The sequence below is a fragment of the Scomber scombrus genome, chromosome 10 (assembly GCF_963691925.1).
Source record: "Scomber scombrus chromosome 10, fScoSco1.1, whole genome shotgun sequence".
NCBI lineage: Eukaryota > Metazoa > Chordata > Actinopteri > Scombriformes > Scombridae > Scomber > Scomber scombrus.
Window position 1 is genome coordinate 7,544,841 of NC_084979.1, and position 12,367 is coordinate 7,557,207.

Consider the following 12,367-nt stretch of genomic DNA (forward strand, 5'->3'; position numbering starts at 1 on the left):
ATTTTTGTAATGATAATTTTATTAAATAAACACAGACTGTCCTGATTAGGCACATACAACTTATACAGAGTCATTCTAGGGAAGGATCGTCCAACAGGGAGACAAAAATCTAACTGCAGAACAGTGCAAATGGTGACTCTTCCACAGACAAAACAAAACAAAAATATCCCAAAAATGAATAAGACAGTCCCTCGATGACTTGTAGCTATTGTTCCTGTAGAAGAAAGTGAAAATCAGTTACATAACTCCAGATTTACATTGACAGTGACACAGGATTGTTGTTTTGACTTATGTTTTGAGAATAAGGAATGATTTCAGTTCTAACCTTTTCGCCTCTGTGCAGAAAATAATGTGACTTCAGGTCATTCTGACAGTTGGCATATGCCATGCCAAGTCCTGCTCCTGAGCCGAAGGAAATCGGCCATGTGTGCCCTACAAATGGAACAGATACTTTATCTCTTCTCATGCACAACATCACAGTGTGGTTAACAACATATCACACTCTAGTCTTTTACTTCTTTTTTTCTCACTTTTTGGTCTTCTCCACAACAAAACCACCAAACAGACCCAAATTCAAATTTCACATACAATAATGTATGTTGGAAAATACAGCTACTGTTGCATTGTAGAAAATGCTTTTTAGCTGCTAGGAGTAACTGACAGACAATTACTTGTACATGATGGGGTGGCACATCACTCCTTGCTCTGCTCAAGGAGCTAAATTAAAGATTCAAGATGCAGTAAAGAAGCAAATCCAAAGAAACTACTTACTTTTGAAGAACAGAACAGAAAAAACGATTCCTAACCCGAGTCCAGTGCCTGAAAAAAAAAAGAAGAAAAAAAGAGAAAAAACATTTAGAAAGACATAAACGACAATGTACTGGTATCCAGCTGTTGCTTTATTTCTATTTATACAATGTGTATGTGCATAACATTGATAATTGTCAGTCTCGTTCTTTCAGTGACTCATATAATGTACATTTATATCATGTTTTATACATTTTTCATGTTATATGTAATTGGGAGATAGCTAAACAGAGATTAACCTTTTTTTGTTGCTTAGGAATAGGAACTCATAACTGTCTAATACACAACATTAAACTTTCACACTAACTTTAACTTGTACACTCACTCATACAGTTAGAGCCAAACTGGTATATCAGTCAGCCGATATTATTGGCCTATCACAGATATATCAGTATTGATGTATATGTACATATACATATATGTACATATGTATATTTTTAAAGTTATATAGGCAGAATTGTATGTATATTTGATTATTTTTCTTAATTCATGTTCAATATATACATACATTTTTTGTTGTGTTTATTTATTTGTAATTCTTTATAATTATTAAATTCCCAGATATGTTTTCTATTTGAATGCACTGCTGTCATTTTATACAATAGTTATTATTAAACTGTAAAGTATGCATCCTTTACATAGCCTCCATTTGCCGCAAATGTTTGATAACCACATGTGAAGTATCATTACAAAAATGCATTTACATATATGTTCTGTATACAAGATTATCTGCCAAAAATATTGATATTGGGTTTTTTTACTCCCTATTATCGGTATCAGCATCGGCACCAAAAATCCAGTATCGGTCGGGCCCTACATAAGGTGGTATGAATGTGGTGGAAAGCACAGTAGTTTTTTCCTTTAACTGTTCCAAAGAATATCTGTTATATTAATACACTAACTCCCTTAATATAACATCTGCCAGTCACTCTTTCCACTCAATGACACCACACCAAACTCCATTCAAATATCTGTCAATTTTACAGTTCTCAATTTATCGGCAGTACGTACATGACTGGATTTTTTTTTAGGTATAACAGAATACATGGTTCTATAATACCAGTGATTCATTAAGTAATTCTTTATTTTAATAAATTAACTCAACTTTACCCTTCCTATATCACTTCTATCTGGGTGTTTCAGCCGAGACAATATAAAGCTTACATGGTTTTAAAGTAGATGCTTATCGGTAATTTTAGTATGCCGAATTAAGGAGTGGGCATTGCTGTCTCGTAATAAGTCTTACTTAGTGTCCATTAATTTTGTATTTATCGATAAACAAAGAAAATATCTATATTAACATTTTCATAATGGTGATTCGATTCCCCCTTAGCCTCTTTCCAATACAGAAATCTAAGGGGTACGCAAATAGCGTTAAAAATGCGCATCTTTACGGCAAATGTATCAACATTCCCCTTTTTCTTAATGACACTGCAGAATGAACCCTAATTATACCAATTCAAAATGATTAAGTCATGGATATCTGTCTGGTCACTGAGTTGTCCTTTACGAGCCCTTTATGGCTAGCTAGTTAGCCTCTCACCCAGTCAATGACAGCTCTTCACTACAGTATAATATTGTGCTTTTGTTGCCCTTGTTCTTGGATATTATAATGTCACTACACGCAGAAGACTTTGGGATATTTACCGAATTTAATGGCACCGTCTGCCAGGCATCGGTCCCACTTTTTCCCCAGTTCCTTCTCAGACATGCTGAACATTAGCTTGAAGCACAGCTAGAAGTGTCAAATTCAGCTCTGCTGATGCCTTCATGGACTGTCGGAAAGAATAGAGTGGTTTCGTCTAAAACGCAGAAGAAGTACAAAATGACAGAGAGCAGGAGGTTTGCTAAAGCCCACAGTTTGAAAAATGAAAATTTGTAACCAAATTATATGGATAAAGGTATCTATATCCGTAAAAGCGCTTAATTAGTTGAAATTCTGTGCGGGCCTTTTCACTTGAACGCAGCATTGATTATCAGTCTCACAAACCTCGCGATGAATTCAATCCTAAACCACTCAATGTCGCCATCGTGCGTTCAAGAATAGAATAGCCCGATATGTAATTCGTCATATATACTGTATGTTACCACAGGAAGAAAAAAAACATACACAGATGCACAACTGTTTATTGCAAATTTATTTTAAACTTTCTGAATGAAATTTTCGTTTGACACAAATCATTACACTTATATGAAGTCATTACAGCATGTTCACCTTAATAACACTGATTTCCTGAGATGACAATGTACAATTTCTGACAACATACAGTGCCCAAACATTTTGATATCCATCACACAAAAACTTGGCAAATTCTGAAACTGTTACCATAAAATAAACATGTGCCATCAACTGGGACACTCAATTACTCTGCACATAAATCTGAAACTAGAAAACTGGTGTCCATTACACACAAAGTACTAAACATGGAAATCGTGTCATATATGAATTCTACGAACAGACAGACAAACGTATCAAATTGATATAATGATAGATAATCACATACAAATGATCCACCACCACTCTTCAGCAGGCAAACTGTGTGAAACAGCCAAGAGTCGTCTTGTTGGCAGAGTGATTATCAAGCACAAACGCTTAAAATGATGCAACCTACGAGCTAGCTGCTTAATAGACTTCAAGTGAACTCATAGCAGGGGTGGTTATGAGCAGTTTTAACATACTGTAAGTGTGTGTGTGTGTGTTTGTGTGTGTGTGTTTGTGAACAGCAAAGGGGCACCAAAGAGGTAGAAACTGTGTCCTTGAAGAGTAAATGTATCTTTGGCCAAAAACAAATAAAAGCCCCTTTGCTTTTACTGCCTTTACCGCAGTATTGGCATGTCTTTGCTCCCAATGAAATATCTTATTACATTTATTTGAAATTCACACAAACATGACTGCAGTGACAATACACATACTGTACATATGAAAATATACAACAGCTACCATCCAAATATACCTGCTGGTTAACGCTTCTGTTATTGTGTTTAAGTGACCTTCACTACCAAAAAATATGCTGTGGTTTGACTGAATTCCAGCTTATGTTTAAAAAAAAAAAAAATTACATGGTGAACCCATGTGAAGACACCCTCAACCCTGTCTGCTGGTCTTGAAAGACGTTTTGTTGCCCTGAACCACAGTTCACACTGAGGCTGCTGTTCACTCCGACTCTGACTGAGGGCTCTGTTCTTGTGCTGCTGCTGCTGCTGCTGCTGCTGCTTCTGTTAGCTGGTTGGTTTCCTCTCTTGCTGTCTTCACAGAGCTTTTGCTGATGGTCAGGAGGTCTCGCAGCTCCTTGTTCTCAATCTGAACAGGACAGCAGATTGAATTTAAAAAAAAATTAATTTATCATTTTGTCACTTACTGTACCTTTAGAGGTATCTATCTGGTCCCCACAGTCCATGTAAGGCAGGTCCATTCACTAAAGATGTAATCCATGCACACGGATTGTGAACCCAAGGGTATGGTATAGAAATTAGTCCACACAGATTTACGCATCAAGGTTTTTTTCTCCTATGTGACCCAAGGGGGGGCTCTGTACCAAAGAATTTTTTTCCAATGCTGCAACATCCACAAATGAAATTCCATTCACTGTGATTGTATTGTATATCAACATACCTGGGCGAATGAAACTAAAACTATCTTTATTTTCTAGATATCACCAGAGGTCAGTTAGAATATATGTTTGTTTTGTAACACATGTACTATTCAATTACAGTATATCACCCTCTATACATATATTACCACATATAGATACCCTAACTACACACACAGTATTTAATTTGAACAGACGGTATGTTCTTGCTCACCTCCAGTTGAGCGAGCCTCTCTCTAACAGAGCAGTAGTGCTGATCATCCACCTGCACGGCTCTTCTCATCACCTGGCCCATCTCACATATCCGCTCCACCTGGCTCTGCACTTCCTGGATAAAAGTTAGACAAAAAAAATTCTCAAAATCCCAAAATGAATGGATTTTTCAGCTCTAAAGCTATCACTGTGAAATCTTATTGTACACATGAAAAGAAAGCCGCCGTACTTTGGCGTGGTCCTCGTGGAGGCTGAGCACAGGTTTGGTGTCGAGCTCTTTTTTCGCCATCATCAGCTGGAGCATCTGCTTGCGGTACCGACCCATAATCAACTCTAGAGCGTACTGGTGTTCTTCAAGAGACAACCATAGTTCTGTAGAAAAAGTCATGAAGACACATCAGAGGATTGCCACACATATAAAACACTACCATTATATTACATAAAGAATAGTGTGAATAGAGGGTTTTTTTTAACCTTTATTTTCCCGCTGTAGTTCCTTTATTTGAGTGTTTTCCTGAGTCAGAAGGACATGAGGCTTGTATTTGGTCAGCTCCTGAAGCTCTGAAGCATCTTCTATGTGCTGAAAGAAGTACAGGCAGATGAAATAAAGGATAAAGAATCAAGTGTATGAGAATATGCATTTCAAACCCTACATCAAATGCAGAATAATGATACTATGATGCAATGAGTGTGATGGTACAGAGCCATTGATTGATTTGAAAAAGAATCAATTTTAAAAAGATATTATGTTAGTTTTAAAAGTACTTTTTGATGTAAAATCTCAGCATCGAACGGTCAACTGCAAAAACCTATTAACTACATGGGAATGTTTCCATGATATTCAGAACATCTAATCCGATACCGATATTAAGAGGTAGAAAAAATTCAGATATTAATATGTCAGCAGATAATTTTATACATAAAGAATACATACATATTTACTTTTTTTGCATTGATCCCTTAAATGTAGTTATCAGACACTGAGAACAGTAAATTACACTGGGTATTTAATAATTATAAATAACTATAACTAACTAAATAACAGAAAAAAACGTGTACATATATATTTAACATGACGTAAGAAAATGAATCAAACATACATTAAATGCTGCCTTTATAGCTTTAAAAAATATTGGTACATATTGGACAATATATATACTGATACTGATATATCTGTGATAGGCCAATATCGGCCGACTAAAATAGTCTGGCTCTAATCATTATAAAGCGATATATAATAATAATGATAATAATAATAAACACACAATACATTTTCGCTCCATGACTATTAGTGAAAGAACGTCATGCCAAACTCCATTAAAAAAATCAGTGAATTTAACATTGTTGCAGTTACCTCAAATATACAGATCTACAAAACACCTGCAGGAGTCATTTTGAACATGATAAAAACAAAATCTGCAGGTAAACTGGGAACTAAACTGACCCTGCTGCAGGTAGCACTTTTATTTCAATACACTCTCTACTTTGATTCACTCGGCCCCTGAGAGTGAATTAATGTGGAGAAACACTGTCACAGGACTGGTTTGACGTGTTGTTGACGTTGTTGTCCTTACCTTGTCTGGAAGGGCATTTCCAACCTCTTTCATGCCCTGAACTCTCTGGCTGAGGGCCCCGGACTGCTCTATCAGTCCCTCGGCGGCCGTGTCGTGCTCTTTCAACCTCTCGAGAAGAGTCCGAGCATCGCCCAACACTTTTTCTAAAGTGCAGGCCATTTACTAGAGAGCTGACAACTGGACGAGACTTAAACAAGGTACTTCACACTACCAATGGGGTAAAAAATGACCCCGCAGGCTAACTTAGTGTTAGTTAGCCGCAACAGCTCCAATGCATTTACAGAAACGAGTGCAAACTGTTAACGTTACGGGTATGTGGAAATAGCTTTCGGTGGACAGTATGAATATAGTATATATAAATACGAATGAAAAACTAACCACTATGTTTTGTTGTCAAGTCAGCCGTTTCCGTACTAGGGAGAAAGATAACGTCACTTCCTTTATCTCTCCGTCTTCTTTGGTTTACTGGCGGAATAAAAAACAACTTTAAGGGTGCATGCTGCCACCTACTGGATCGGGTTTGTAACATCAAGCTTCAAACGACAATATAACTTGTTAAAGAAGTTACACTCTGGATATTAAACCTGATTCGTTTAAATATTTAAATAAGAACATTTGAACCTGTAATTGTTTGTCAGACCTTTGGTGCTCTGCCCTTCAATCTTCCTTTATTTAATTTCTTCTCTAACACTGATTGCACTAACTTTCTTACCTTTTTATGGATAAAGTTAGTGACATCTGACCAAATATTCTCCCATCATCAAACTAACATACCATTGGTGTATCCTGCTCCACAAACAATAAACTCCTTTCTTTCTATTTCCCCCTTGTTTTTCCTAGTTCCTTGGAGGACATTACTAAATTGTTGCACAACATTAAACTTTCTGACATTATGATGGCTGCAGATGATCATTACTGGTGTTACTTGATCTCAGCTCTGCTATTGATGCCATTGATCATGGTATTCTACTAAACAGGCTAAACCAGCTGGGTATTTCTGGGTCTGCCTTTGATTGGTTCTCATCTTATCTTACTGATAAGAGCTTTTCGGTGTCTGTTGGTCAGTTCATGTCAGACACAGCGTCTCTGTCATGGAGTGTAGTCTACCACAGGCCTCTGTCCTGGGAGTTACATTGTTCTCTTCGTACCTCTTGGATAGATTTTTAACCATTTTAGCTGCATCTCTTATCATTTTTATACCGATGATACTCAATTGTATTGCTTTTTAAACCTTGTGAAAGTAACCAAAAGTCCATTTTAAATTAATGTTTGGTATCCATCAATATTTGGATGGCTGACAACTGCCTCTAGTTAAATGCAAATAAGCAGTATATGAGGTTATTAAATGTTTGTATTCAGCATAACCTTCGAAATTTATGTGCCTCCTTTGACCAGTCAATGTCTTTGGATAATCCTGTCAGCCAGTTTATGCACTCATGTATTTTACAATTGAGTAGCATTACAAAATTAAAATATGTGGTGACTAAGGCTGGGATGGATTATTTTTTCTTATGTAAATGATTGTAATGCTCTTTCTACCTGTATAAATCAAAGGTCTCTGAAATGCCTCCAAAACATCCTAAATGCAGCAGCTTTGCTTTTAACTAGAAATAACAAGCGATCACATGCCAATTTTATCCGTTCCTTCCTAATTAAACTTGGTCTTTAAAATACTGGTGCTAACTTATAGCGCCTTGCACAGTCAAACACCCCAGTATATTGCTGACCTCTCCCTCCTGAACTCCCTATACTGGCTGTCCCTCACACCCACAACAAAACTCGAGGTGACTGTGCTTTTCAAGCTGTTGCACCCAAGTTATAGGATGCTCTCCCCATATCCCTAGACTCCTGTGACACTTTTATGAAGCAGTTGAAAACATTTTTATTCAGACAGGCTTTTGGTTAGCCTGTCTAAATAGTAGCTCCACTTTATTTATTGCATTTTTACTTTTGCACGTCCTCTTCTGTACATTTTCATATTTGTTTATGTCTCTGTCCTCATTTGTTTGTTGTTGTTGTGATTTTAACTTTTAACTAATATTGACTTTAATAATGTATTTTTCATTATGTAAAGCACTTTGTGATGTTGTATCTGTGAAAGGTCCTATACAAATAAACGTCATATATGTATGTATGTGTGTGAAGGTGAATTACATAGGTGATATATTGCTATCCAACCCACTGAACACAAAATATAGCATCAATCTATTCATTAGTACCCATTTTCCTATAATGTTTTGCATATCTAACCAAAATAAAATTGAATGAACACTGTGAAAAAAACAAATGAAATATTGGTTTACTATAGGAATAGAAAACAAAGGCATGGTTTTTATTCAGCCTCAACATTCCCGACACTTCTTTTACAGGGTAAATGCGTAAAGTCTTGAAGAATACGACTTGAGAGGCATTATGGCCTCAAATGACATTTCCCCTCCGATGGACTCCATTCTTGAAACACCCTCAGACTGCAACGTGTGGCCTCAGAGACTTTACTGTAGGAGGAGAACAGTCACTGTCAATGGTTCAGTGACAGTGCAGTGTTGGCTTTTAAATATGTCTTCCCACAACAACAGTGACACCTAGTGGGGCATAGAATTATGTCTTGTATATGTTTTGTATGGGTCTGGGGACACCCAGGGTTTCTTGAGGGGGTTCCCGGGGCTCCACAGCAAAAAGGGGAATTGTTTGTTTTCACTAGTATAATTCCATCCATAATTAACACAATGACAACAGCAATATCATCAAATGGTGGCCTGTGGTCATAAACCTGCTTGTTGAAACAGACCCAAACAAATATGATGACACCTGCAGTTGATTCAGTATTTAAGAAGCTTTTTGTAACTTTAACATCAATGAGGGTAGAGAATGTGACACAATACATTACCATTTCAGATGTGATTATTTAATTCAACAACAAACCAGTCAAATTATAAAACAGTGACATATATGAACAATGGGAGTGAATGTTTGATTTATTAACAGTAATAACCATTTTTCTGATCACATGTTTACTTTATTGAAAATAATATACACTTACAAAACAGATATATATAGAAAATGTACAAATATTGCAATAATACAAATTTCAAATTTCACTAAAAGGAAAAATAAATCAAAATTAAAATAAATAAATAATTTAATTAATAAATAAAAATGGTGAAATAACAAAAAAAAAATAATGGTAAAAATACAGTAAAATTGACACAGCCCCAAATATATGTATTAAGGGTAGAAATATGTGTTGGTAATATGGACAAAGTTCATACCCTGATCAGTATTACAACATTTGTAATATCAACATGTAGTATTATTCAAATTACACATTATACTTACTGTATTTTTACCAAAGTATTCAAAATGACATAAAAAAATAGATTATAAAGAAATATTTAGAAAGTTTGTTTTAAATGTTTTACATTGATGGTACGACTCAGGAGATAAAAATACATTAACATGCTGTATTGCATTTGACATAGTTAAACTTTAAATACTTTCAATTTAAACTTAATACTTTAAACTGTGTGAGTGAGGAGCTTCCTAAATCCACTAACACAGAAGAAGCAAATGGTGACAGTTTCCTCTGTGCAGGTTGGGTTGGGATGGTCCCTGTCCTCCTGAGTGTTATTGTACACAGAGGGATTTTTAGGAAAAAATTAGAAGTACGAGAGTCAATAAGATAAACAGTACCAGTCAAAAGTTTGGACACATTTTCTCATTGATGTGAATGGGAAAGTGTGTCCAAACTTTTGACTGGTACTGTATACTCGCTGAATTTTCAAATAAGTAAAAATGAATCCTGCAGGACATGTTGTCAGTTTTAACTTACGTTTGACTTGTGTAACCATCCAGCTAGAGAAAAATACCTGCGTGTCTGTGTGTTTGCGTGCGTGCGTGTAAGGAGCTTCCCAATCCCACCAGCACAGAAGAAGAAAAGAATGAAAACTTCCTCTGTGCAGGTCAGGTCGGGACGGTCCTCGTCCTCTTCTTTAAAAAGAAATCAAAATACAAGTGTGAGTAATCACTAAAATCAAATCTATAAACATGAAATAAATCATCTTTGGATAACCAGTAAGTGATATTAAAACCTGCAGGACATTTAATGTTGTTAATATTGACATTAATTATTAACTTACCTCTTTTGTAGAAACCTAAAGCTCAGTTTGAAAAAATAACTTGAATAAAAATTAAATGATCTTTGAATTATTAAATAGGCGATACGAAACAGACATTTTAAAAATGTTTACAGAGTTTCTGTGTATTAATTTAATAATCTACAGTAGTTAGTCATCACTGCAAAGGGGGTTTGTCACTGCCCAGGCGCTGCAGAGGATCCTCCACATCGCATCCAAGCAAGAAGAAGAACATCCCTTGTCATCTTGTTAAAAAAACTCATTAAAACGCATCTTGTTGATGGTGTGGTCCTTGCTCGTGAATCACAGAATTTACATCAACATCCTGGGAGAATGTAAATCTGCTCCATCTCCACATCAAACCATATCTCACTGGTAATGACTCCATCCTACAAACTTCTAATCTGCAGAACAAGACCAGCCGTCAAATGTGTCCAAGTCTGGAGTGAGGAAGCCGCCTCACTACTGCAGGACTGCTCTGGAAGCACACAGTGAAGAGTTTGCATAGGGAGCAGACTTAGAGAGATCCACTTCAGCCGTCCTGGTCTACATTCACTTATGAAGCTCAGCAAAAAGTTCAGTCAGGATCTTTTTGCAGGTTCACGTCTACAGTTTTATTTCTCATCCCTCGGTCATTCTGATCTCTCTCACGGCTCATTCATAATTTCCTTGCTGTCATTTCTGGGGGATCAATTAAGGTTCAGTTGTTCACAGTAACTGGTCATCGATCATATTGCAGCTGTCTTTTTAAATATCTTCTCCCTCTCTGCTTTAGTGCTGAAGTCCTTCGATTCAAAATCTCCCGCAGAGTCCAAGCACCAAAGAGACCATCAAGGTATTTCTGAACCAGAAGCTGTGGCTGGACAGGAACATGCAGTCTGCTGCGTTCAGGTCAGGTGACATACTGGCCAACAAAAATGCCCGGATGGACTTGAAGGAGGACATTAGAGGCACTTTATACACAACGACAACCCCCAGAGCGTGTGGAGAGGTATTAAAACCATAACGGATTACAAGTGCAGCACCCCACACGTCTGTCGTGACATCACACTTCCCGAAACCCTTAACCAGATTTTTGCACTTAGAACAGTGAAGGCCCAAATGATCCTGCACAAGAAGGAAGATGCACTTTTCTGACAGCCCCATCAGGTGAAATCCACTCTGAGGAGAATCAGTATCTCCAAAGCAGCAGGACCAGACATGATGTCGAGCCGCACACTGAAGTCATGCGTTACCAACTAACGGGGGTGTTCACCAACATCTTCAACCTTTCCTTACAATAAACTGTAGTCCCTACTTGCCTTAAATTCACCACCATTGTACCATGACCCAGGTTATTATAAAGTGCTTTGAGAGGATTATACTCGCTCACATCAAGGGCATCTGGGAATCCAGAATTCACATAGTCCAAAAACACCTCCCACCTCGTAAAGAAAACACAACAAAGACTTTTCTTCCTCAGTAAACCTAAACGAGCTGGTCTCCTCTCTCAGCTGCTATTCAACTTTTAAAGAGGCACAACAGAAATCCTCTGTCAACAGTGTGCTATGCCAGCTGCACGGCACAGAAAAGCAAAGACTTGGCCCGGGTGGTAAAGAGAGCACAGAGGATCGTGGGAGCTGTGCTCTTGGACCTGGATGCTCTGTGTGCCACAGAGGAACATCAGCAACATCAGCAAAGACACGACATACCCGGGACAGTCTGTTTGTCCTCTTGCTAAAGAGGAAAAGATACCGATCAGCTGTTGGCTCCATCGGTGGCTCAAGAGTTTTGAGTGATCATCTGCAAACTGCAAGGTTGTTGGTTCGATCCCCGACTCCTCCTGTCCAAATGTGGACGTCTTTGGGAAAGACACTGAGTCAGATGTTATTCCAGTGCCTCACATGGTAGCTTGCTGCCATCAGCGTGTGTGTATGAATGAGGTACTGAGAGTTAGCAGCATTGTAAAGTGCTTTGGATGAAAGTGCTGTATAAGTGCAGTATACTTAAGTGTCATATTAATTATTATTAAAGGAATAAAAAATTGTATAAGTAAATTAAAAGCATCCTG

General features: G+C 37.3%; 2 protein-coding genes across 2 annotated transcripts; both read right to left on the minus strand.

Moving 5' to 3' along the window:
* Positions 1-2,592, minus strand: micos10 (mitochondrial contact site and cristae organizing system subunit 10). Its single transcript, XM_062427658.1, has 4 exons — positions 2,455-2,592; positions 772-819; positions 326-432; positions 1-214 (listed from the first exon to the last, which is right to left on the minus strand). Exons 1-4 carry the CDS (start codon positions 2,525-2,527, stop codon positions 206-208), a joined length of 237 nt encoding a protein of 78 aa, XP_062283642.1. The 5' UTR covers positions 2,528-2,592; the 3' UTR covers positions 1-205.
* Positions 2,593-2,924: 332 nt separating this feature from the next.
* Positions 2,925-6,588, minus strand: sike1 (suppressor of IKBKE 1). The gene is made up of 5 exons (XM_062427256.1): positions 6,185-6,588; positions 5,085-5,190; positions 4,840-4,982; positions 4,612-4,725; positions 2,925-4,108 (listed from the first exon to the last, which is right to left on the minus strand). Exons 1-5 carry the CDS (start codon positions 6,341-6,343, stop codon positions 3,962-3,964), a joined length of 669 nt encoding a protein of 222 aa, XP_062283240.1. The 5' UTR covers positions 6,344-6,588; the 3' UTR covers positions 2,925-3,961.
* Positions 6,589-12,367: the final 5,779 nt, after the last annotated feature.